This window comes from Thunnus albacares, chromosome 22 (assembly GCF_914725855.1).
Source record: "Thunnus albacares chromosome 22, fThuAlb1.1, whole genome shotgun sequence".
Lineage (NCBI taxonomy): Eukaryota > Metazoa > Chordata > Actinopteri > Scombriformes > Scombridae > Thunnus > Thunnus albacares.
In genome coordinates, this window is record NC_058127.1 from 16619840 (window position 1) to 16646874 (window position 27035).

General features: G+C 40.9%; 1 protein-coding gene across 41 annotated transcripts in view; it reads left to right on the top strand.

Annotated features, from left to right (window-relative positions):
* The window catches only part of LOC122973552 (receptor-type tyrosine-protein phosphatase delta-like), a 370064-nt gene that overhangs the window by 270376 nt on the left and 72653 nt on the right, over positions 1-27035 (top strand). For 26 of the 41 annotated variants that reach the window (XM_044341151.1, XM_044341156.1, XM_044341154.1 and 23 more), the window contains one exon: positions 24975-25120. In XM_044341151.1, coding sequence (XP_044197086.1) covers positions 24975-25120 — 146 coding nt within the window. Of the gene's footprint in view, positions 1-24974; positions 25124-27035 lie in introns of all 41 variants that reach the window. The other 15 variants (XM_044341149.1, XM_044341155.1, XM_044341152.1 and 12 more) reach the window with 1 other exon arrangement.

The following is a 27035-nucleotide window of genomic DNA, read 5'->3' on the forward strand; positions in this document are numbered from 1 at the left end:
AATAAAAGAAATTCAAATACAAAATCAAATTTAATTTAATTTTAGTAAATCAGTTCCTTTATGAAATACTGTCTTGGTATCCTCCACTATATACACACACCTATATTTCACAGTGATCCATCACCAAACTATCAAAATGTGTCCGAGTCCTTCTATTCCAACTACTTTTTTTCTGCTGCAAAAACTATCACGTGAACCAGAAATGCTCAGGCCTCAGCCGAGAATCTCATGATGAGAAGTCATTGGAATTGAGTTACTTGACATCAGACACCTGCCCATTGATGTGTGACAACAGTTTTCAAACCTCATTGAGCTTTGGTCCTGCACCACAGCACCACCCATCTCCCACCCTCTCTCTCTCTCTCTCTATCTCTCTCTCTCTTTTTTTTTTTTTTACACTAAGATCCATGAATCATTAGCTTCTGGAGTCACAGTGGGATGAATAAAAGTTTTATTGCTCCCTTTGCACCGACTGAAATCCCCTCAGTTCAGCTGAATATCTCTGAATGAAGGGATCATTCACCCAAGGTCATATACAATAGAGCCACGCAAAGTGAAATTGATGGGTGAGATTTTCAACTTTGTGCTTGAGAAATGTTCCCTGCAATCTGTTCAAATGTGTTTTATTTTTCTTCTCTGTCTCCCGCCACATGTGTCTCACAGCGGGGGAGAAGCAAATGGAGAAATGTATTCTCCGTTTATCCCCCTTTTTATGTGCAGCTCCAGGATTTATTGACACAATTTAATTACGGGACCTTCCCAAAACGACATTAACGGTCGATAAACGTTACCATTGAGGGGGCTCTTTAGTAGCTATCTGTTCAGAAACTCCCATCGTCCACGGTGTAGTGTGAATTTACATAACAGCGTTTGATTAGAAAAAAGACTATTGCTAAAACCTCCCCTCAGACAACTGTCCTGATAAGAATTCCACTCTCGCGTGTCCAGACATTCCACAGTTGCATTTGAGCGCAAATGTAACAGACCTGCACAAGTGCAGTCAACAGCCCCCAAATCTTGACGCCTCTGTGCTCACCCCCCCCCCCCCCCAAAACCCCCGATTTATTTCCTTCCTTTAGCTGTCTGGCTGTTAACAGCTGCTGCTACCCCATACCCTACTTAGACAGCTGTGCTGGGTCATCATTTCAAAGCCAAAACAAACTTATCATGAGGTAGTCACAATGGCTGGCTGTTAATGACTGAAGGGGTGTGTGGAAGTCAGGGAGGTCATGGAGATGAGGTGTGTGTCTGCAACTGAGTTACCAGAACCACCTCAGGCTGCACACATTAACCCTCGGATTCACATTTTCTCTATTCTGCTCTTGTTGTGTGATCTCCCACTTACACTATTTTGTTCCTCCCCTTCCCCACTCCCCTCTATTGTTTTTCTTCCTAATCACTCTCTTGCCAATTTGCTCCTCATTTCTCATATGGGCTACTGTTTTTCTGCCTGCGTCTTTGTCTTTTCCCTACTATCTCCCCTTGCTGTTTGGAAGCAGTGCAATAGCCCCTTCCAGCGACTCAGAAGCTCCTTAATTTCCTCTGTCGTGCGGCTGCATATGCATAACTAGCCCAGACACTCCGGGGGCTCTCTCCCCATCTATGGACCTCCACTCAATTTACTCCGCTCCAGACTTACCCTCAGCACCAAAAATCCGGCTGCATTTCCGAAGGGAAAGCTGCCCTCTGTTGGTGCTCTGGATCTATTTGGGTGTGAGCTAGCCTCCGGCTGTGGACACGGTGGAGGATATGAGATACGCAAGAGCAGAAAATGGCTGAGTCGGCCTGCTCAACAGATGGCACAATCCTCCGAGCCAGTCCTACTCACCACCCCACACAGTGGACACTGCAGCCCCCTCTCAAGAAAAATGCCAATCAGGCCCCCCTAATAAACACACACCACTGTTAATGTGGTAATGTGAAATTTGTTCCTTCTACAAATGTTTCCATGTGAGACCTGTATGTAGCTGGGAGGAGGAACAAGACAGTTTCAAAAAAAATATCTTAGAGGATTGTGTAGCTGTGTTTCTCTGTTTGGTCTGTTGGTTTGTTTTCACTCTGTCATTGGTTTGTCTTTGGCCTTCTCTCTTTGTTGCTCTCTCTCTCTCGTTTTCTCCTTCACCCGTTCCCCTCGCTCTTCAAATGCGGCCCATTTAATTTGTGTGGCAAATTGGGCTTGGCAATAGCTTGAAAGAGGGGCATAATTGTCCCTGGTGAGCCAAGGGGACAGAGCGAGAGAAAGGAAGAGCAGGGAGGCAACAAACAATTCCTCTGTGTGTTTTGCTTAACAGTAATGCAAAAAAGAAGTGTCGGAGGATGAGAGGAGCGCTGGAAGCATTTAACATCTCCACCTGGGCAGGGATGAAACCCATGAAAACTTTGGTGTGGGCTCAGGGACTAAATAACTTGGCTGTTCATTAACTTGATAGAGTTCATGAGCCCAGCACTGACATTAAGCAAAAACAAACCTGGTGTTAGAAGTAAGAATGTATCACAATGTGTGTGACTAAAAAGTTTCCCTCAGGCTTCATTTTCTGATTGAGCTACTAAACTACTCTACATTAAACTATACTGATTGACCTGTACAACCAGTAGCAACTACACTGCAATGGATGGAATTTCTTCAAATTTGGCACGAACGTCCACTTGGACTCAAGGATGAACCAGTTAGATTTTGGTGGTCAAAGGTCAAAGATCACTGTGAACCTCAAGTCTGTCCCATTCTCTCATGAATGCAATACCTCAGGAGCACCTGGAGGGAATTTCATTACATCTGGCACAAAGGTCCACTTGGACTCAAGGAAGTGATTACAATTTGGTGGTCAAAGGTTAAGGTCACTGTGACCTCACAAAACCTGTTTTTGGCCATAAGTCAAGAGTTCAAACACTAATTATGATAAAGTTTCACACAAATGTCCAATAGGATAAAATGTGATACCATAAAAGTGATGACATTTTATATCCAAAAGGTTAAAGGTCAAAGGGAGCTTGTGAACATATTTCACATTTGGTCAGATACTGAATTGGTGACAGTAATCTTGGGTGCCCACCTTGAAACTGTGGTGATTGTACAGATCTTCTGTGCTGCCGGGTTGAAGATGTGTGTGAAGCATCTGTGTTTTAGAACTTCTTTGCAGCAACATCCATATCTGAAGCATCGTCTACTGTCATGGCTACAACTTTGTGTCCTGTCAGAATCAGCTTTATTAGCCAAACATGTGAACACATACAAGGAAAATACACTTAATATATTTTATTAAATTCCTTCAAAGTCTTCACTACAAACGGCAACTTGACTGGTTTGGCAGAGGCATACAACTGCGAGGCGGTATTTCTAGTTTTTCTCTCTTTGAAAAAGCATATCAAAAATGCTGTATTTGAAAAATATGTGACATGAAAATATGCTGAGCTACATCTGTAGGGAAAACTGGCTTACAAACACCCACACTCTTTCTTGCCCGACCAAACCACATGCAGTGTTGGACCATGTCAAACCCAAGGCTTAAAAGTGTTTTAATTGATTCCTCTCATTGCTCATGGATGGCATGGTGAGTCCCAGCGAGCCAGCATGCTTCTCTTTAATGCTTCAATTGTTATTGACAGGCTCCTCCAGCCTCTCCAAACATTAAGATGTTAACACCCAAACCGCATCTCTCTCACATATGCTTATTTACAGGCGGGTCTGTACACACAAGCATACACAATATTCACTGGCATCTAATGTATGTGCTCTCCTTTTGAGCTAGCAATCATGGGACAAATCCTCGTATTGATGCAGCACTTCTTTCGAGTCATTATACTGTGAAAAAAACAGATGAGGGCAACCTACATACTTACATTTAATGCATCAACAACATATAAAGATGCTCTTGTTTTCATGCTTGCTTTTTTTTTTTTTCCTCTTACACTGAGTTAAAGGTGGGCTCTCGTCTGTTAAAATACTGGATCCCATATGTTCGCTGCAAGATATGTAGAAGCAAGTTACACATTTATGATCCAAGAGTGTCTACTGCTCTATCAGGAGTCATTTGGTTCCGATTACTGCAGCAACATTCCAACAACATCTGCCAGTATCACAGTCAGTTATAGTATTTGATGGGTGGAATGTGAATGATCATGACTACAATTTGTAGTAGTGTTTCCAAGTCGGTTAGTGTATGTACAAAAAGAAAAAAAAAATCCAGCACTTTGGCATTCACACACACACAAAAAGACACATTACCATTCTTATGAACATGAGAATATTGTTGCAAAATGAAAAATGAAAATAAGGCAACTACGATATCAACACATACAGATGAATGGAGAAGTCCTTAACACATGTATATGTGCGCACACACATGCACGCACACCCTCTGAACAGGATCACCTTGTAGCAAGTCCGAGAGCTAATGATACTCTATTCCCCAGATGACATTGGGCTGTAATATGTGTGTTTTATGCATGCCTGGCCTAATATGAATTATTGTAAAATAGTGTTGTATTTGCATATGAGCTTCCGGGCTGTACTGAAATTAGCATTTTTACAACAGCTCAAATTAAATCCCTCTGCTTAATTTGCCTGCATGCTAATTTGATTTAAATTGAGTCTATTCCATTCCCTTCTACACTCATACCCACACAGTGCTAACATACAAAGCATGCAAACACACACATGTAGGAACGCACAGTATGTACTCTTAAGAGCGGCAGCCTACATTCAACCCCCCACACACCGCCTAGTACGCATTGAATTAGACACACAAATAAACACACACACGCACACACAAACACAGCTTACATGTTTATGACTTCAAAAGCGAGAGGAGAACAGAACTCATAGCGGTTGTGATCCAACTTTAAATCACTGTAATTCCCTTAGTCTACCACCTCATTCATCATTCTGCCGGACACTGCTCAAGTGGAAATCTCATTGTTGGCTCCACTCGCTCATTTCAAAATGTGTCTTAGTACAGTACATCTTTTAAAAGCAGCATCAACATCTACAAGAGGAGAGAGAGAGTATGTGTCATGTTCACACTTCAAATAAATGTGTTGAAAACACCTTCGGCAGAGAGTGCCAGCACTTAATTACCATCTAGTTGTTTGGATGAAGACCTTGTGACAAGACTGGCAATCTGAGATAAAACAATGTTATCAGTGCCATGCAAGATGCTTCTTGCTCGCAGGTTGAAGTAAATGAGTAAGAAGTCATTATCATTTTCTTTGGCTGAAAATGCCTGTACCAACTCCTTGTCAACAATATGCTGTGCAATTATGTTTAAAGGTTGTATCAGGCCCATCATTAACTCCATGAATGCCGATTTATCTGACAACTACGCCCAAGAGTATTATTTAAGGCCATTAGCCTCATCTATGGATTGCAATCATTTCGCTTCGCACTTAGACCACAGAATCACACAAAAGCCAAGCAATTTTCACCACACTCCTGACCCTCCCACTCTCAAGAAAAGCAGATAATCACATACAATATAGAGATGTCGTAAAGGCCCAGATGCAGGTAATTAAAGGCTTGCCCCCAGCCACTAATGCTATATCTAAGTGCACTTATGTCTCCAAGACACATTGACTTGAAAATGGTGATGCAATTTAACCATGCTGTACCATTCAAGTCTCAGGGTGGGAAATATTGACAGTACAAAAGCACTGTAATCTATGTTGTAAATCCATTGGAGTGGCAATCAACAAAGTCTCCAAATCCATATATTTGAATACCTCCACATGAAAGTATGAGTCTACCATACTGTGAAATTGTATGGATTCCAATGGGCACCTCCTTATTTGTCCTTTGAGCATTTCAGGTGTCAAAAACAATGGAGGACCATTTTAATGCAGTACATCAGACTAGATTTCTGTACTTACACAGTCTCATTCTGTCTGTCTCTCTCTCTCTCACACACACACACACTATCACACAAAGGGTACCTTGTAGCACGCCTTTGAAGCTGGGATCAGCCGGTGAGCTGAGCTCAATGCCAGCTGTTTTGCATCTGCTGGGCTTACACTTGGCATGATTCTGGCCTTGCTGGCATATGTACTAAATCTGATCACCTTTCATATGGCATGCCAGCGAACTGTATAACAATGCAGGTGTTTCGTGACATTGCCACAGTGACAGTGCAATTAATGGATTGAGGCTGTAACTGCAGCAACAGGATTACTGGACCAGTCAAGTCTGAAATACATCAGCGTTGCCTGCACAGATGATGTTTTACAGCAGTGTGCAGCCTGAACAATGGAGAGCTAAAGTACATATCATCTACAAAGTAATCTAAGGCTGGGAAGCCATACTAAAAATAGGCTAGAAACTCAGAGGTTTGGTTTGTTACAATAATAAAATGTATTGTCATCAACCGGTAGAAATCATGGTAAAAGTCAATGGCCACCATGTTTAAAAATATTCTGCAAGTGGTGGAGACTGTCTGTCTTATTTGCATAAGTGCAGTCTTCCAGTGGTAGCTGATTTATCTCCTGACTTTAGACTGAAATTAAGATATACATTTGAAAACCACAGTGTTAATTATCATTGAAATTGTAATCATGGGCCTGCTATACTAGTAGCAAATCGATTATTAAGCCGTGAAGGTATAGCAGGAGAAGTCATGCTTTCACCACACCTGCATTATATGACAATTTATTCTTGGATATATGTATGCAGAAAGTGCTTAAGTACATGGTACTCACTAAGATACAAGTCCAAGAGCCAATCTGTATTCTGTATAGCATACGTGAAACAGGTAAACTTAAAAGTAAAGGGAGCCAAGAGGTATGGTAGATGTACAGTATGACAGCCTGCATCATGCCAGGAGTGTCATTCTATTAAGTAATTATCCTCTTGAAAATATAAGAGCCAACTGGATATTGTTGAATGCATCACTTCGTTTTTGGGAGCAAAAATCCTACTTCCCTGATGTGTGTGTTTGGAAGAAGGAAATATGCTTTTTTATAGTACATTACAGTATGGATATAAAAGCATTTTTGAATCGTTGGCTTCAGAATTCACACTTATGCATGCATCCACGTGTGTGTGCATGTGTGTGTATGTGCGCGTATGTATGTGTGCTCGTGTGGGTAACACCTGGCCCGAGGCCGGAGCTTTGGTCTCACTCCAGGGGTCCTATGAGTGCGACACATTGCACTGATCTAGGCGCAGCACATTTGTGTGCCTGTGGGGTATGTTGAGATTCTGCGGTGGGGTTAATGGTCTAAACCATTCATCTCCATGGACCGCCTCGGGGCAATCTCTCTGTCCCGGCCAGAAAGCTTACATTCCCACCTTCTTACCTACAGCACTCTCCAATGCTTGACGCCGATTGGGAATCTTTATGCCCTAAGCTCCTCCTGTCACAGTTGATTTACATTCTGCAGAGTGATGGAGTGAGTGCTCAAAGTCCATCTTCGGAGAGCACGTCTTTCTCACCTAATACTCTCTCACACACTACATCTGTCACTCTTTTCCGTCACTCCACCCTCTCGCTCGTTTGTTTGCTCGCTCGCTCATTAACTCACTCGCTCGCGCACTTGTTCACAAACACTCGCCGACTTACACTCGCTCCCTCTTTGGCATCTCTGCACCAACCAAGTGAGTCATGCCATTTGAGAAGCAGAGATTTATTGTGACACACAGCTTTAGCGTGGTTTATTAGTTATGGCAAATGAGAGTGAAAGCCTCCATTGAGAAGTGAAATGCTCTCACGCCACAGCCAGACCCATAGGCTTTTCCAGTTGAAACTGAGCCAAGCCCTTGTTTCTAATGGCACAGCGCTCTAAGTGCCCATCCCATCACACCGTGGAACATGGAATATACATTCTCGCATACACTCCCAATTACGGAAGGGTCCCTGGATACTTAGTGATGTACAGGTGTTTATACAGCATCCATCATAACATCCATGAGCAGTCTGTTTCCCCTTAGCGTTAATACTCCCATAGTGCCGTCTTTCATGTCATTCATCATTCTCTCATCAACTAATTAATTACCACAATCCCCTCCATCACTTGAGTCATGATGAAGGATATTTCAAGTTAAGTGTAGATAATTCATATACAACAGAGAGCTAGGGTGACAGTGGAATCCTGAGTGGTCATTTGCCAACCATATCTGGATTTGTTCACCACAGTTTCCCCCCCCGCACCTTTGAATCTTTAAAAAACACAAACTGACATATTTCAGCATAAACTTCTAGTCCTCCCAAATTCGATCTCACTCAATCCCTACGCAGTCATCCCTTAATCCACTCACAATCTCTCCCTCGGTTTGATAGTTAGTACAAGAGAGCACATATGGGAGGGTGTGTGGGGGGGGGAGGCTGTTGAAAAGACTTGATGATGTCTGGATTTATGCCTACATGGATTTCTTTAAGTACACCTTCCAAATAAGATTTTGAGTCTCGCAGAGATCCCCTTTCACTGTACACCCTCCTTCCTGCCACTGCCTGGGTAAGACAGAAATTTCACACCGCACAGTCTGTTGCCTACGGAGCCCCCCTGGCGTCAGCTGAGAGGAGGAAAAAAAAAAAGAAAAAAAAAAAGATCCATGTGTAAATCTGTACTCTCGGTTTAGAAATCTGTGTGCACGGTTTATAAACCGTGCTCTCGGATTCATAATCCGTGCCCTCGAATTACGAATCCGTGCCCACAGATTTTTTTTTTAAATTTATTTATTTTTGTCAGTTTTGGATAGCGGAAGGCTACATTACCCATGATCCTCAGCCACCGTTGCTATGGAGACGAAACCAGTCTGCTTTGCGTTACCTGGTACAAAAATATTATTCATTTAAAACTGATTAAGATTTTGTGTGTGTTCATGGAGTCCCCCCCCTTTTCACTCACACGCACACACAGCGTCGGAGTGCTTTATTGGCTGATTTGGCTCAAGATTAATTGAGGAAGACTATGTTTTAAGAATGATGATCTCATATTAAATATCCTCAGCCACATATTCTTTGAAATATTAAATTAAATCTTCACATTTTACAATCAATTGTGTTTGAGTGCATGGATTGCAAATCTGAGGGCATGGATTCCTAATTCGAGGACACGGATTATGAATCTGAAAACACGACTGTAAACTGTGCGCACAGATTCGTAAACTGAGAGCACAGATTTACACATGGATCTTTTTTTTTTCCTCAGCTGACCCCCAGGAGGTGTCCGTAGTCGCCTCTCATTACATGGCACAATTTAATTGGCTGTGCTTTCCCCCCCCCTGTTGCGATTATTCAAGGAGAGTTGTCCACGGAAAGGATAAGCTGTGGTTTTGTCATTAATTCCCACAGGGGCAGCCTTATTTACGTCTTTGGCCAAATTATGCCAACTCAAGGGGAGGAGAATGGGAATACCCAGGAGACATCACTCAGTTAGCAGGTAGCAAAGTGCTACTGAAGGGCCTGGTTAAACATGATGAAATGACATGCTGTTTTTAAGTGTTGGGGCACAAGTGATACTGCAAATTGCTTTCATTCTGTATTTGATTATAGGTTTGTTTCAAATCTCATTCATGCAACTTGCCTTTCTATGCACAAAATAAAAATAATATTAAAAAAAAAGAAATGAAATAGAAGTTTTTCATATGGCACGTACAGTATCTGATATGTACACATTCTCCAGGCTCACAGTAAGTATATGTGCACGTATGGACAGTTTATACACATATTCATAGTCTGGGAATTATACAAAAGTACTGTTCTCCACACACTTACAGTACACCTAATGGAACCAAGAGATGGACAATATGGCATACCTGTAATAATATGCTTTCATTCTCCATTACTGCCGAGGAACATCACTGATCAGATGGTCTGGAAAATCCCCTTTGACCTATTCTAAGAATAACAATATGCTGTGATGTTTGCCTCAGTAGTATGCTGTATGCACACAGCATACAAATCATACAGCAGCCTTATTTACAGAGAGGACAGCTACGGCGCTTGGTAAAATAAATAAAAATAAATAAATAGGAAAAGGAGGTACGGTCAGATTGACCAGCAGTCAGTGTCTTAACTGCCCCAGACATGGGATCTGAAAATACTACAAGAATCTGAGAGATTAGAAATAGGTAGATAGAAAAGAAAGCAAAACATGAGAGAGAAAGAGCTTAGATGGAGATTAACTAAAAGAATGGATGGATTGACTTTCAAAGGCATTCAAACAAGATGAGGTGATAGGAATGAGGGGAAGGGGAAGCTAATACGGGTTACAGGGATTTATTTTATGTTTCTTCAGTGCTTAGTCACAACTCATTTTTTGCAAAGCTCAATTTCCAAAAAAAAGTAATCCTGAAGCCTACAACTTTAATCCTACAGATATGATTAGTCTCCTGACATCTCATGAAATGATCTCAACCCTTTTTTTAAGGATCTGAAATTTGGTATTGAAAGCCAACGGTAAACAGATCGGATTGAATGTCACATTTTGATCAGATTTTGAGTCTCTCTTCTCATACACAATGAAGAAAGTCAACTTTTATCTAAAAAAGTATCATTAAATTTAACTTCATCAAAGTCCTATCAAAGCTGGGAGTCAACACTACTAGGCTACATGAATTAAGTGAGTTTTTATTGGTGTGCATTAAGGGAAGCACTTTGGCTTGTGGAATTGTTATAGTACAAAATGTAAACTGAAGCATTAGAAGGGAAAAAAAAACGAGCTAATAATGCAGGTTTGTAATGTGTGCTATGAAAGAAAAAGTGAGGTGAAAATGCAATCTTATGTTAAAAATCGTAATCCATTGCAACATATAGTAAGGCAATAAGCAGAGAAAATAACCCAGGTCCAGGCAACTTAGTAATCAATTGGTTGCATAGTGACTATAATGATTCAGAGATGGAGATGGGAGACACAGTAATAGCAAACAAAAAAGCAAAACTGAGCCATGAGAGGGTATTCTTATCTCAAGATGACTGTTATCTCGTGGAAGACAGCCACTTTTGTTTTGCCATGCCTCATTGTGTGGCGTCTTTGAAATCCACAAGGGCCTGTTACACAGCATTCATTTTATTTCATCCCTCGAACAAAAGCTTGACTGACATTATTTGAGATAGTTTGTTTCAGGTACAATGAGAGTAATTATTCAGGCTGCATTGAGAACAGAAAGAGTACCAAGAGAAAGTAAGCAATATTACTATTAAGGATGGAATATAACAGCAAATTGTTAAAAGCCACACAAATAACACAATTCTTTTTTTTTTTATGATTCATAGCCCCATTATTCGACATCACTCCTGCACCATGCGTTGGCTTTTTGAGCTTTTGCTAGTAAATGACAAAGTTTGAGTGGCACTGGACTGTAATGAACACAGACGGTTGCTTTTGGTAACAGCATGAGAACAAGAGGGAAAAAAAACATTTGGGTTCGACTCAGTTAATGAGCAAAAATCAAAGTCAAAGTGGCCACACAGTGGCACTAACACTTGTAGGCTATCCAATGCTCTCATGTGCCCCCAGAAAATCTTCAAAGAACTGCAGGAGAGAGGAAATGTTCTTTCTGTCCCCCCCCCCCCCCCCAACATATTCAGGTACAATAGAGTTGCTGTCCATCACTGAAAGGAGCTGTAGAGTGTGCCCGTTGTCATGCATGGAGAGAAGCATGTTCCTGTTTACCGCAGCCCTGCTACGGTTTCCAGCTGCCACTTTTGTTTTTTTTTGTTTTTTTTTCCTATACAGGGCTTCTCGGAAGGCTGATCTATCCACCCGGTCACTGCTCTACATCTGTACAAGATCTGGAAATATTGATTAGGTGATAATTAAATTGTCCACCCCAGCTTGATATGGATTAATAATTGCCCGCTAATGCCCTCCTGACATTTTGCTGTATCGACTCAATACTGTTTGCAGCAGTGCGCCGATAATTATGACGCTTGGCATTCTTCATTTTGTCCCTAATGAGACCAATCAGAGTTGGCTCGACTTTTGCCTAAGATTTAGAAAGGAGTGAAAGGGAGTGAGAAGGAAGGATAGATTTTCTCTTAGGACCCATTACTCAAAGCTTTGGGCCTTATCACAGAGATATTTCCTGGCTTTACGGGAACATTTTCTTATAATTCTCATTTCTTGATGTGTAATCAGTGCTTTGCCAGAATATGGATAATCTCATACCATGATGGTCCAAATCACGTTAAGAGGACATCTTCGGACAAACAACAGCACCACTAGGAATACTATAAATACTGAGATGAGAAGGTGGTATGGGCATGGAGCCACATCACTGCTTCGACTTCCTCACTGCCATCTGTGAGTGTTCCTCCTCTGGCATTCTCACAAAGGCCTTTTGTGCATTTTTCCCCTTTGTCCCTGTTTGCTAGGTTTAATTAGGTTATTTACTTGAGCCTCACCTCCCAGTGTTTCATTATAGTGGGCATTGCAGATAGGGCTTCACGCAGGGCAGGGGCAGATAAAAAGTTAGGACAAAAGATGATAAATGTCGCGAGTAGGGACGGAATGCAATCTGGCCGCCACAATGCAGAGATGCTCTAATGGCTTCCCAGCAAGGAAGGGGGAAGGCACTGTCGAGATGGCAACGTGATAAATGGTGCCGGGATGGCTGTAAGGACTGTAGGCAAGACAAAGAAAAAGAAAAGAGTCATGGAAGGAGGAAAAAACGAAGATGACCACAAAATGGAATCTAATTAATCTGGACTTGGTTCCCCCTCCTGACAAATTCAGTGCAGAAGAAGAAGGGGAAGGGAAATTGTTTTTTAGGGACGTGTTCAGGCACCCAGCCTCCCCCCTCTCCCCCCTCCTCTCCCTACCACTCCGATTTCCTCCCAGGTTGAAAAGGCAAAGGGACGTATGGGTTCTGACAATGCTCCTGCACCTGTGGAATGATTAATGACAGCAAACTCGCCTTACGTGCTGCAGGGTGAAATATCTGCTCCAAAACCATACCGAGGAGAACACTACAATAAACATATTTCTTATGCTATTTACCAGTACGTTACACAAACGTAAGTTTTAGAGTCCCTGTAAGTTAATGATTACTGGAGACCTTTTTTTGTTGTCACTAAATGCTAATTTTTCTGTTCTGTATTAAATTCCCTGAAGATTTCAGAATGGTTAAATGTACCACTATCATGCAGAATTTATGTAGTTTACATCGTAACAATATCAACGTACTAATGCACTAATATTAATATGCATAATGGAGAAGAAAAAAAAAATGGAAAGAGAAAGCCTCTCATACAGGGATGAATGAGTGGATAATGCTGCATTAGTGCCAACATTTGATTCAATGAGATGTATTTTGAAGTGATTTCCATACTTTCTAAAGATGAAAGTGTAGAGGGGAAAAAAGGGTACATGCCACATTGTTTCCTGACTGAAGGTTATGCTGCTCCAGGTAATTTATGGGTATAGTTTGTCATTTTGAATGTTAATCACAGACAGAGAGGACAGTGTATACCCCTATCTTTTGTATTTGAATTCTACATGTGTTATCTTCGAGATAACAGACTTTTCAAGTCATTAAAAAGGACACTTACTTGATGCTATGGGCTCAGTACTGTGACACGCTGCCTGTCCACCCGTCTGACCCTCTTCAAGTTGAAAAAACTGTCACTTCATGTCCTCTTTATGTACTGAAGTGCACTGGATTTCCTAGAATATTCATGAAGTTAACAATCATGCAGAGTCAATGTGCCAGCTCACTATTTAACCTTTAATCTATGTGAGAAAAAGGATGGAGTCATTACTTACTGAGAACCGTAGTACCTTGTGGCATTTTGTGACAATGTCACTGGCTTTTTACTCCCTTCACAGTTTCACTGCTCCACATTAAAAGCCATTAATCACAACTGTGCTTTTAGAATAATCCCGGTAACTATGTAAAGGGAATTGCATTCCTGTCACAAATACAAAAATGCATTGTCTACACTACAATTAAATATATTGTCCGTACAATATTTCTATTCACATGCCTATGTACATATACTTAAAACATACATAAAAAAAACCACACACATTCACTTGCCCAGTGGACTAGAGCCCATTACTGCTGGCAAACATTTGCACTTGAGGCCGGCGCCATTGTGTACCCTCTCGCTATGTCAACTGAGGCTCAGTTTGGCGAAGGGTGAAAAGGACTAAGAAGAGAAGCGTAACCAACTCCATCAGTCCAAAGGCCACATCTCCGGTCCCCAACAGTCTTGTTCCCTAAGGAGGCTCCTTGTCTTTCCAAATCAACCCTTTTTTTTCGCTGAGCCTCGGAGAAAACATGACACAATATTCCATGAAATTGGTCATCAAAACGCAGTTGGAAATATATAGTTATACAGTAAATGAACTCTGGGAAGCACTTGATAAAAACATTTCATCACAACTACTGTAAGATTCTCATTCTCATCTGCAGTTCCGCTGAGTATTTAGCTCCCTTTTGTTTGGGTTCTCTTTTCAAATACTCATCTGTGCTTCTCTGAGCTTGTTTTGACATATTTCCAGTCTGAACTGCACCAAAGTGGTGCGTTTGCCTACCCCAATCATGTTCAATTTAATCACCGCCAATGTGACGCAAATATTTCCAAGGTTAAAGCAACAGCATTTTGGCTAATCACCACACAAAAGCAGGATTTCAATGGGACATTCAGGCTGTTTTCAAAAAAAGTCAAATGTTTTGGAACCAGCTTTGTGATACTATGGTACATTTCCTTTTCTAAAAGGTTGATGAATACATGGAATGTGAATACACCTTTAACATGTAGCATAATTGGAGTAACACCCACACACTGTAAACATATACACATATGCACGCACTCTTCTCTTGATGACTCATTCCCACATCCACACACATCAAGAAGGAGCCCTTTAGAAGTGATCTGGAACACTTAATTTCACTGGATTATTTTAATTATGTCCCCTGAGGGTTGTTGTTTTTTGCTCCTGGGGTGACATTGCTCAGTTTGCTTCCAAGTGAAAACCCTCATCCGCCAGTCTGACCCTGATACCACCCGACCTCATTTGTTTCCCATCTGTGGCTCTTCAAAGACGTACTGTAGCCACACACACAAGCTGAACTGTTTTCTTCAGGGGTTCACAATTAGGAATTCAAAGACCTCAGCTTAGATTTATGGCGTGCTGTTTAGTTGCAGATGTATTACTAATGTGTAGCTGACAAAAACAACCCACTAATGCACAGCTAATATGTTATCCCACACTATTGCATGTCACTCATTTAATGCAAAATAAACTAATTAAAAAGTAATGGAAAGAGTAACAATAAAAGAATAATCATTTAAATTCAATTAATTGATACAATTATGTGGCATTTTGACATATATCAAATGTAGCAGCTTAAAGGCAATATTTTGATCTCAAAAAGTAATTTAATTCTTGGTAATTAATGCTTTTATGAAACTTTGGTTAATTTGATTTTATTAAAGCTCAAGAGTCACACAGTTGACAAAATAAATTGTTAAGTGACAGCATTGTAAGCATATATGCCTGCTGCGATTAAGAAATGAAGCTAATGTGCTGTATCAGTATCTGTTTAAAGCTAGCAGCTCTAATGCGGGTAAAATATCAAAACAGTATCAATATTGTTTCACAGTTAATGTAATTTTCTACTGCTTTTATAGTTGTCAATGACAGTACTATTTGGTTCATGTATGCCCGTTTTCATAATGTTTTGATGTTACTGCATTCTCATACAATGCACTCATTGTTGGCAAAGAGCAGAAGGGGATTTTTACCCATATTTGAATTACTACCATTTTTTCCTTTTCCTTCAATGCTGCGTATAATTAGTGGCCTGTGAAAGGTCACTTTGGGCCTTGAGTGACTGCGGTACTTCCCTGCATATTCTTTGTCCCAGTAATAGGTTTTTGGTTTGAGGATAGCCATGACTATGGGTGGTTACAGAGAACGATGTGCAGAGAAGGTGACTGCTCTTTTCAGGTTTCTTAGAAGATAGATTTTCAATTGTTATTTCATGATTTCTTTTTTTAATTTGTTTTTTTTTTTGCCCTAAAGACTAGTGAAATATTTGCTGACCATACAATGTGAAAACTGGGAGAACGTAATGGTTGGTTATACAATGAATATGGAAAATTTGAATTAATGGCACATATGTTTTCTTCCAAAAAGCTTGGTTGAGTTGGTACCTGGTTTGCTGAACTGAGGAACATTTGCAGGATATCTGAGCTGCTGAAAGGAAGCCAGTTGTCATCTAGCAGGATTGCTGGAGCATGAGCTAGTCTGCCTGTAAGCGCCTGAGAAAACACAGTGCAGGGAATGTGTCACTTCTTATGGCCTGACAACTAGCATCCATCGGAAATGGCTTGGCACTACTTATCCATAAAATTAGAGTTTGTTTAAATATACAATGTCGAATCCCTGGAATGATTTGCTACATAATCCATCTCTGCTCCTATGGAGACAAATATGAGGCAAGCTTTTCCGCTCAGTGGTTGAGGGCAGAGACAATTATGCGAAGTTTATGCTATAAAGAAATAGGACAGACCCAAGAATAGTGTAATTCCTTCTTGAATAGAGACAGTCAAATATTTTGCTTATTGGATTTTCCATTCCACTTTTCCCATCCACATCTAGCGATTTTTGCTACATGTAGAGGAAAGCCAGCAGTTTTGCAGATTGTCATCTGCACTTGCTGTTACGGTGATATTTCTTTTCCATCTCAAACAAAATGTATATTACATGTGTGGTTGAGGTATCAGAATCAGACACAGTCTTGTTCTCTTTCTATCTGCATGTCATTACATTGGCAGTAAGCTGACATGGCCAAAGAATGTTTATCACCTTTGCCATTTTTAACATCTTTTCAAGTCTGTGCAGCCACAGCATGATAACTACTGGTCATTTTGCTGCAGCACTGCCATTTAATGAATCGTTCCATTGCCTAGTGGATAACAGAATGAACAAATGCCTTTCTGTGTTAGTGGCTGCCACTGCCTATCCTATCAGATAATTAACTTTTTGCAAATAGACTGCACTGACTACCAAACAGAGTAAGCCTGCACAATTAGAATTACTTATCTATGTTCTCTCTTTTTTCCAGACGTTGGAGGAAAAACAAATAAGACAAACAAATCCAAATTCATACTTCTTGCTCGGCTGTTTTTTCCTCAAATGGTCACACACGAATTGGCCGCAGATTTGTGTATTCATACACAAATGAACAAGTAATGAATGAGAGGAGATGAAAATGAAGTCTTATTGAAAGTGAAGCCTCTGTATTATTTTGCATCGGCGTCTGACAACCTCAGCCCAGATGTTCAGAATTTCCGACAGGAGAGTCTAGTGTTTTCCACCTCCCTTCTCCTTCAGTCTTCTTTTTTTGGTCTCGCGCCGACAGTGGCGCAATTCAATATTTATATGTTTCCTTCTGTTTGGTTTCCACCGCAAAGGGAGGTGGGCTTTCATGTGTCTGATTTGCCACAGCAGCGATTCAGTTCCAGCTTTTAAAGCGTTGGGGGCCGTTTGAACAAAGCCATCTGTTTGAGTGGGCCGTTTTATTAAGTGACAAACTGGATCCCTCTACCTCACTAATGTGTCCTGTGGGAGATGGCAGTAGCTTGTGTGTGTGGTAGAGAGACAGACACAGGAAAAGAGAGGGTACAAGTTTTCCTCTACAAACATTGTAATATACCACTGAAGAGACTACATAGCTGATGTAGCTGTCATTGCAGAACTGAAAGGTTTTTGCCTTTATGAATCTACAATAATAATTGAATATGGGAGCCTTTCAGTTTCCATCTCATCCCATGAAACACAGGCAAAGAAGCTCAGCACTGTTCCATAAATAACCATTTATATTTATTTAATGGAACCTTCCAGAATTGTCTATTGTCCTACACCGCCCCCCAATTTATTAATGTCATTTTCCCATTTACAATGTTCCCTCCATCCAGTGAGAACATTCTTACACCCATGAGAGTGAGTGTCTGTGCATGCATGCACATGTGGATGATGGGTTGTACTTGTGCACCTCTGGTGCCTTTTTCTCGCATCTTGTCAGAGAATCTGTCAGTGCACTGAATATGGGACAAGAGCATTAGCCATTCTTTTTGAAGCTGTTGCTGTTGTCTGTGCAAAAGTGCCCTAACTCCTGCAGAGCCATAGCCAGAAGCTCAGACCTTTCATAGCAGTGCCACTGAGCATGAGTAATTATACACTGACTGGGGTTAAGAAAGTCCCATTGGAATATGATTTTTTTTTTGCAGCCTTAGTCATCGGGCTGAGTATTTGGCAAGGAGAATACACTGGTGAGTTGTGTATTATAATGTGTGCCGTAGTTTTTCCTGCCTTTGAAGCCATGTTCCAAGTGATGATATGCATTTATTTATTCACGGGAGACTCTCAGCGGCTTATGAGCCAAATAAGAGACCCTGACCCTATCACAAAATGGACCTGCAGCCCTAATATCCATATGCAGTTTCAATATTAATGTGTCATTAAGCTGCATTCTTGTATATTCTATTGAATTAGTTTTACATAATGACTGTTATGAATTTTGCTTAGAGAGCACATTTAAGCAGTTGTGAAGGGGGGAGCAGTGTGGGAGAAGGCTTGTATTATGAACTTCATTATGTGTGACAAGCAGCACAATATTGATGGAAGAGCGGGTCCCCATCATTGCACTGCATTAAAACCTCTGCAGTGAATTAATGTACTATTCCTGATCCAGTAATTAACAATCATTCGGGGGCCATATCCCTTTTCAAGTAATCACTAATTGCAATAAGAATTTCAGTTTCCATTTAAGGCAAGATTACCGATGAGCATGCAATGCAAATCAGCCAACAGTTCTAATTAAGCTCCAATTCCTTTTCTTTCTTTCTGCCTAGACCCTTTGTGAGCACATACAATGTGGAGTTTGTTTCCTCTGCATCACAAAAGACAAATTTTTATCATAATGCTGCAGATAGAGAGCTGCGTAGTGCCCCAAGAAAATGGTTTATGCTTGTGTTTGTTCCATTGATTAGTATGTGTGGTTTATCTTCTCTCTCTTTTTTTCCACATATTTTTTTGCATTATTTGTTTTAGTGTTTGTGTGTCTGCATTACTATAGTCTGTTTTCTTTTTGGCATGGGGTCAGATGTTTCTGAACACTGTATAGACTGTTAATTAATCCATAGAGAGGGTGTTGCTTCATAAACCACGCATATGCTACTGCATTCATAATCACCAACAAAAACATTTACGCCCATCTTTATTTGAATCCTATGATAATGATATTGCTGAAATGGACTTTTAGAATACTTAAAGCATTATATGGAGTCAAATGTCCTGCACACATGACATGCATCACTTTTACACTCTCCCAGCATTTGCTACCCCTTTCAGTCCACTTTGCGCCACTTGCTGCCATTGTGACACATCATCAATATCATAGAACTGATATGCTGCGGCTTAAAGATGTCGAATGAGGTTAATGGCATCTTTAAATGCTCCTTTCTTTCACCCGCATGTCCAAAATGGAGCAGGGTATTTGCAGACTGCCACCCAATGTGTTAGGATTAATTATCACCCTCCACAACCCCAACTCACCCTGCAAGTTAAAGATTCAGAGAGGAAATGGCCCCTTTCATGCAAATGAAATTGAATATGTCAGTCAGTATAATTGTGAAAACCGAGCCGTCTTGGACTGGTGTCTGCGCCAAATAGAGGTTCCAACTGAAAGTCGGTTTATTAATGTTCTTCTCTCCACTCTTTGATTCATGCTCTTTAATGGCTTGGCAGATCAAACTTTAGTCTATGGCAGAGTCCTGATGACTTGAAAAGTTTTGGCCATTATGAATGAAACCCAGACTCTGATCTCTTGAGAACACTATTTAAATGCAATGTTTGGCTGTGAGTTAAGCCAATATCAAACAAACTTGTAATGAGTACAGATTTGCAAGATGCTCTGAACCCAAGTATCCTTTTGAGTTCGGCATGATGATTGGGGGACTGCCCATTGGTACGAAGGCCCATTATTCCAACACCCAATAGCAATAGTCTGAAAAATGTTGACCCGTTATCCCAAAAACAAACGTCCATTGCTCCGAGGGCTTGTTGCTCCAAAAATACATACTCTTACTTCTTTCCAGACTCTGAGAGTAAAATACCAAAAAAAGGTACCGTTGTGTACCTGTACCAAATTCAAGGTACCGGAACGGGTATCGGTTCAAATGGGAACGGTACCCAACCCTAGTGACAAAGGGCCATGTTATGAAAAACTCTCTTTTTCAGTGCTTGAGCGTATATATTTGGGTCTCTGGTGTGCCTACTAACACAGAAACTGTGAAATTAGTCAGTCAGTTTGGTGTTGCTGGCTTGCACTGTACCCCATCCATGCCTCTATCTGAGTCTCCACCCACTAAATTTCCTGAGGTCCTCTGTGTTTTTTCTCACAAGCAGTGGCGAGGACCCAGCTAAACTAAGCTAAGCTAAGCAAAGCTAAGGACCAGGGGACAGAAAAGCAAAAGCATGTCAGACACATTTTTATTAAGACCCCAGGGAACTGTATTAACTTGTGCAAACGGGGTATAATATGGCCCCTTTAAGGTCTGGTTTGGTTTAGGCAACAAAAACCACTTGGTTAGGGTTAGGAAAAGATCATGGTTAGGGTTAAAATTTTCACTTGTACATCAGGGAGATTGTGTATTTTCAGAGCAACAGGCCTTCGGGGCAGTGAGCTTTGGTCTTCGGGATTTTTCGAATGGGCCATTGGACCAATGGCATGGCACCGATGATAGAAAAACAAGATATCATTAGGCTCAATATTCAGTTACACAGTCCACTTGACTTATAGTTTCACCCTGCAACAGGTACTCAGTTCACCATATTCAGAACAGAGGCTTTCAAATCACGGCTTGTTCAATCAAAGAAATACCAAACCAGAATATGTAATATATGCTAAACACAGATTTTTAGAATTTGTTTAATTTCTGAGTCATTATAGAATTTCGTTTTGTGTCTCATAATTTTTGTTGCAGGATTTATTTCCTGAGTTCCAATTAGTTTTCAGTTAGGAAATCCGTTTTGGTTTGGTTTTAGGATCAGGGTTAGGGTTAATCTGGGAGAAACAATGATAAACTGTTGTGGGCATTTTGATTTTAGGTCAAGTTTCTTTGCTAACAGCCATTTCCCTATTCCTGCTAGGTCTGATATTGTTTGTTTTGCCAGTTCAAGTCAAGAAACACAGTTACCAGACATTTCACACTTAACTCTTTTACTTTCTGATGTTTTCAAAATGCGTACTCCTACTGAAACGTTAACAATTCTAGTACACTGCAGGATGATAAAGAGGTTAATCATATAGACCTGTGCAATGCTTTTGAACACTGACATTTTTGAGAGATTCCATAAAGTAACACTTAGCCTTAGATCTGGGGGAGAAAGGACCAAGTGCAAAGTGACTGGCAAAATGTGGTAACAGCATTTTAGGATAATCACCCAGAAGGACCTGATTGATTAATCTGACCACTTTATTTAAAAACTAGTTTGAAGACCTCAAAAGGCGTAACAATTTATAAGAAGGATAGCAGACAGTAACAGCAATAATAATACATTTCCTGTTAAGGTTCTATATTTGGAGCGCCCACATTGTGAAAGGCTTCCAATTTCCATTTATGTCTATCCATTAAAAAATATATACCCCCAGCCATGAAACAGTCTGCCCCCTCTGTCCTGTAGTCATGACTTTTCTTAAGAACAGTGAAAGCTTTCAGTCAGCCACCAAATTATTAACATGAAAAGCAGAGCAGGGGGGATGCTTCTTCCTTTCCAGTAGCAGCAAATGTGAACAAGGTTACATAATGACCTCCAGGAGAACAGGGAGAGGTCCACGTCACTAACCTTTTAACTTGTGACAGGCTTTACACTTCTCATTTGTTTGCTGGCGACAGCTTAGCACTGGATTAACAGGTGCCTAGCTGCAGTATTAATTCATGCCTAGCTGCTGTATTAATTCATGTAGATTATGGTTACCTCTCAAAGGAGATGTGAATATGCAGCAGAGGTAACAGAAGCTTTTACTGGATGGCGGTTCACACAATTCAGATTCATTTTTATATGATTAAAGGCAAAACAAAGTCCACACACTATGGCCGATGCTATCCCATTTTAATTAAAATATTTTCTATTAAAATTAACATGATTACAGGCAAACCTCCTTATGAGAGATGCTTTTGCGTCATAATGGCTTCTGTAAATTTTCCAAAATGATGAACTGAAAATCAGAGCTCTGGTTTCTTTGTGGTGCATGAGTTTGCACAATGTTTGTTCATAGACCGTATTTTTTTTAGTTGCTGTCAAGGTGCTAGTCGTGGCATTGTTTGAGAAAACTGAGGTTTCAATCAGCCTCTGTCTACCTGAAGCCATACGACGAGTCGACCAAAATGGATGTTTGCCAGCGGCAGACCTAAAATGGGGGTATGATGGTGATATCAGCGGCCATGTCTGAAAACACCATTACCTCTATGTCACGCCTCAATCACTCCCCATTGTGCGATGACTCTCCCCCACCCTCTTCCCCTCACCTCCAGTGCTGATCTCCCGTACATGTCGTAGCAGTCTATCACAGCCGGCGTAGGGAGACGCACCGAGCCGTAATGGATGGCCCCGGAGCGAAAACAGCCCCAATAGCATATGAATTACCCATCAGCACCCTCTTGGCTGGGTGCCAATGTGCACCACACCCCAGCCAAGTCAATGAGATAAGGTGCAAATGCAGATATAATGGCGCTTTTTGCCGCATACAGATTACACAGTGTCAAGTCTGCTGCCCACTTGTCAGATCTGTCAGCCAATGAATAAGAGAGAAATTCTAAGGAGTGTATGTGTGGGGGTCTGGCATGAGGTGATCAGGTGATTTCCCAGACTCATTTGCCCAGTGGAAGCCCAGCTGCTTGCCTGTTTATCTGTTCACCCTTTTGATTGCTGACCACATATCTTATGTCACCTCTCCACAAATCCTGCAGGTTAATTTGTCCCTCACTCATAGTGCTGATGCTGCTGCTGCCGCTGCTGCTGCTGCTGGGCAGTACAATCTGGGAGGGGAAATCAGTCTGCACACAGGCACGCGAACAAGCACAATCACACATTCTCACACACACAGATGAGGCGATTCAGATGGCTGGCATTACTGCAGCTGTTTGGCCCCTAATGGCCTGCTGAAGTGATTGATAAAAGGCAAACAGTTGCTCCACAGGGGGACAGATGGAGCTACACCTCCCACTGAAGCTGGCACTCAAGCTTCAGAGGGAAATGCTAGGGGGGGTCTGACTTAGCGCTATGACATTATTGCTATTGAAATTATAAGAGCCTTGATCATCATGATAAAGCTGGAATTTAAATCTCACAATCAAAATCTCATCAGGGAGAGACGGGTTCCTTTGATTACTAATCACTTGTATGTGTTTTTTGATTTGCTGGCGGTTGTAATAGAAACGTCAGCTCATGAACAGGAACTGATTGTACTGAAAAAAATGTTTAAAAAAAAGGAAAAACAGAGCCCAGTTCTGGGAATTGAAAGTAAATAGAGAATTGACAAAACCTAAATTATACCGGGGGATAATTTTACTGTAATTCTCAGAAATCAAATTGCAGGAAAAGGGTTGTACTGTAGCTCCCGTCACTGTGGTGGCGCTCAGAGCCTGAACAAATGCTATTGTACAGTGTCGCTAAACCACCGCAGTAGATGGGAACATCCATGCCATGTCCACACAAAGCAAACACTGTTCCACTCTGCTATTCTCTCACCTCCACTACCCTGCATTTTTAGAATTTTTATCGTCATTGCCTTTACACTTGACTTGCTGTGCTGAATTGAGGGACCAATTAGGACTAACAGAACGCTCACATGGCCAATCAGAGCATTCCGAGGACCTTATCAGGTGCGTGTCTCATTTGCATGGGGCGCAGCCACTGTTCCAGTTGGTGATTTTCTAGAGATTATAATATAATGTCTGCTACTGAACCGATAGAAAAGCTTCTGCTTTTCTGCAATAGTTTGGAAAATGTTAGCCTCTGTTATTAGAAAAATTGAATTGGCACATGATTTATGTCCAGAGGAGCAGCATGTAGACGGTGATGTGTAACAGCTTGCTAAGATATATGGCTTTTAGTACTGAATGACACATAAAGGACCAGTTCGCTGGCAATCATCCCTTCAACCATGATAAATTTATGACAAAGTGCAAAGTGATCTAAATTTAAGGCTTTTTTTCTTTTAACAACATTTCCTCCCTTTGGTGGCATTACAAATTAGCTACCCACTAGCAACTTCATAGAAATACCGGCTGATAACAAATTATTACAAAGCAAAAGGATAGAAAAATATAGTAATTCCATTTATAGCCTCCTTTGTAGGCACTGCTGTGAGCAATAAAATGCTTATGGGAACAGTTTCTGTACCTGTTTCTGTATTTGTTTTGTGACAGTATCACAAAGTGATCACAATAACTGTTTTTGCTGTCACAGAAGGAACAAACAATCTTTTTTTAAAGAAGTTTGCTGCCTTGACAACAACAACTTTTTCTCAGTGTAAATAACCGATATGAAATCTGAAATCCCTGCCACATTTCAGAACAGTGTCAAATATGGTGTACATGAGCTTTTTGTTTATATTTATTTCTCCATTTCATTTACATAATTTTTGTCCTTTTATGAAACGTCTCTTCCCCAAAACTCAGTCTACTGTATTTATCGCTGTAAATATCTTTCTTGTAGAGATTCCACAATTACTTAGAAATACTTTGCTTCCAGGGTCATGATAAAATGTTTTGTAAACTCTACTCCCAAGACTTCTGTCCTGATCTGAGCTACTGATCATCTGTTCCCACTTTCACAATAAAGTCAGTGCAATCTCTTGTCTTGACCTCCAAAGACAATCCTCTTAACAGCCACATGCTGAAATCTGCAACTCTGTTACTTTCTGGTGTGTGGGGCTTGATAAGAGTGATTAATTGCCTTGTCTGCAACACTTAGCATGCTCACTAACTATTTTTGTTATCTTTTATTCTGTTTCTGTCTATCTCCAGCACCACCAAAGTTTTTAAGAACCCCCAATGACCAAACAGGCGTGCAAGGAGGTGTGGCATCCTTCATCTGCCAAGCTACAGGAGATCCGCGGCCGAAGATTGTGTGGAACAAGAAGGGGAAGAAAGTCAGCAACCAGAGATTTGAGGTATTAGGTCTATTGTTCTGATGTAAAATGCTCGACAAAAATGGGAATGCTTAAGCACTGCTTTTGGCTCTGCTCTCACATAATCCATCGCACCAAGCCCCGCTCGCTTGCTTTTCAACCCGACTTGCCACCACGCATTAGCAGGCTCTAATAATCATGCTGGCCAGGCTTTTAAACATGCATGCGTTTTAATGAGCAAGTATACAAAAGATCTGGGGACAGATTTGTAATTAAATAAAAGACAAGAAAAGAGCAATTGGATAGAAGAAAAAAAACAACTTGTGGTGTGACCCAGATACCTACATTAGCATCACGCCGCATTTGCCAGCTTTATGCAAAGCGAAAGGGGAAGAAGCTCTTTTACTTCGAAAATATCCTTTTGCTTTGTGGCATCTTTATCTAAATGCATGTCCTACCCTCCTTATTTTGGCTGAAGCTTTGATTTCTGGTCAGCTTTAATCTGCACTTGGGCTCAATACCCATGAGAAATAACACATCATCGCAGAACACTGATAAGATTTCTATTAATTTCTGTGTCAGTCCTCGGGACTATCATAGTGTCACTTTTTTTTTTCCCTTCTCTGCCCTAGATGCCATATTTGCTTGCTACTGCACAGCAGCAATGGCTTAATGGAGCTCGGAGACCTCTTCCCGCCTCTTCTTTGCGTCTCATGCCCACAGAAATCTAATCTTATCAGAGTTCATCGTGTTTGCATCGCTTGTTGTGCTGAATGCTAACACACTAGTTTTCATTCCCTCATTGCCTCACAGGGCTTGCTGGCTGCCGCCATTCCATGCCCATTCAATCATGCACTGCCTCCTCATCCTCTAACAAAAACCCATTTCCTTTTAGAAGTCTCACAACTTCCTTTCTAATTCGCTCTTCAGCTTTGACTGAGAAAGGAGGCTGTTTTTTACCATCACATGCTGTCAGCTTGAATGCCAACACCGCTATAGCTTGGCCAATGAAATGTTGACGTGTAACACATGCTCAGATATATTGTGAACTTTAAAAATGTTCGTAGCCCTCTGTTTGTGTGTGTGTGTGTGTGTGTGTGTGTGTGTGTGTGTGTATGTGTGTGTGTGTGTGTGTGCGAGAATCAGAGGTGTCAGGCCTATCTATATTGAAATCTACCTCTATGCTTAAAAGACATTGAGTTATGACACAGGGCTTTCTAAAATCAGTGAGTATACAACATGTAGCATGCCCAAATAGCTGAATAAGCTACAATAAACACCTGTTTGTGAGCATTTTATGTGTCGTCCGTCCAATACAATCGTTTCTGTCTTTTGTACCACTATCTCACCTCATGGTACAACTGTCCGTAACCGTTTTATCAAGCCACCTTTAACTGTTTGTGCTTGTTTCTGTCCCATTGACACAATCCAGTGTGATGCATTTTTCAAGGGATCGAATGTTAACTTTAAGAGTGGGATAGATTCGGATTAAAAATATTACTCTACATCCGCAGATCCGAGCAAAAGTTGACTGACTACTTTCCCCATTCTTAAAGTTAGTCAGCCGCACTTCTCAAATAATGCACATCAGATTTACTAGTATACAGTTGTCAGAACACATGTGGACTTGATATTTTTATTACCTACAAGGAATAAGCTAAAAAAAACAACAACAAAAAAACACAAATATGCTCACATTCACACATATCTATATGCATTATGATACTTCACAGATCCTTAAGTTACTTTTTGTACATGTACCATAACAACAATATTCACAATTGAACACAAAAACACTAGGACTCAATGTAAGGTAGGCAGCAGCTTTCGTTTCTGTTATAGGAAGCACATTGTGTCAGTCACCATCAGTGTTGTTAGCCAAAATGTCTTTAACATTGTTGTTTTTTGTTCGGCGGAAGGTCCCTCCCTCATTGTGAACAAAAAAATCTCCTTTAAC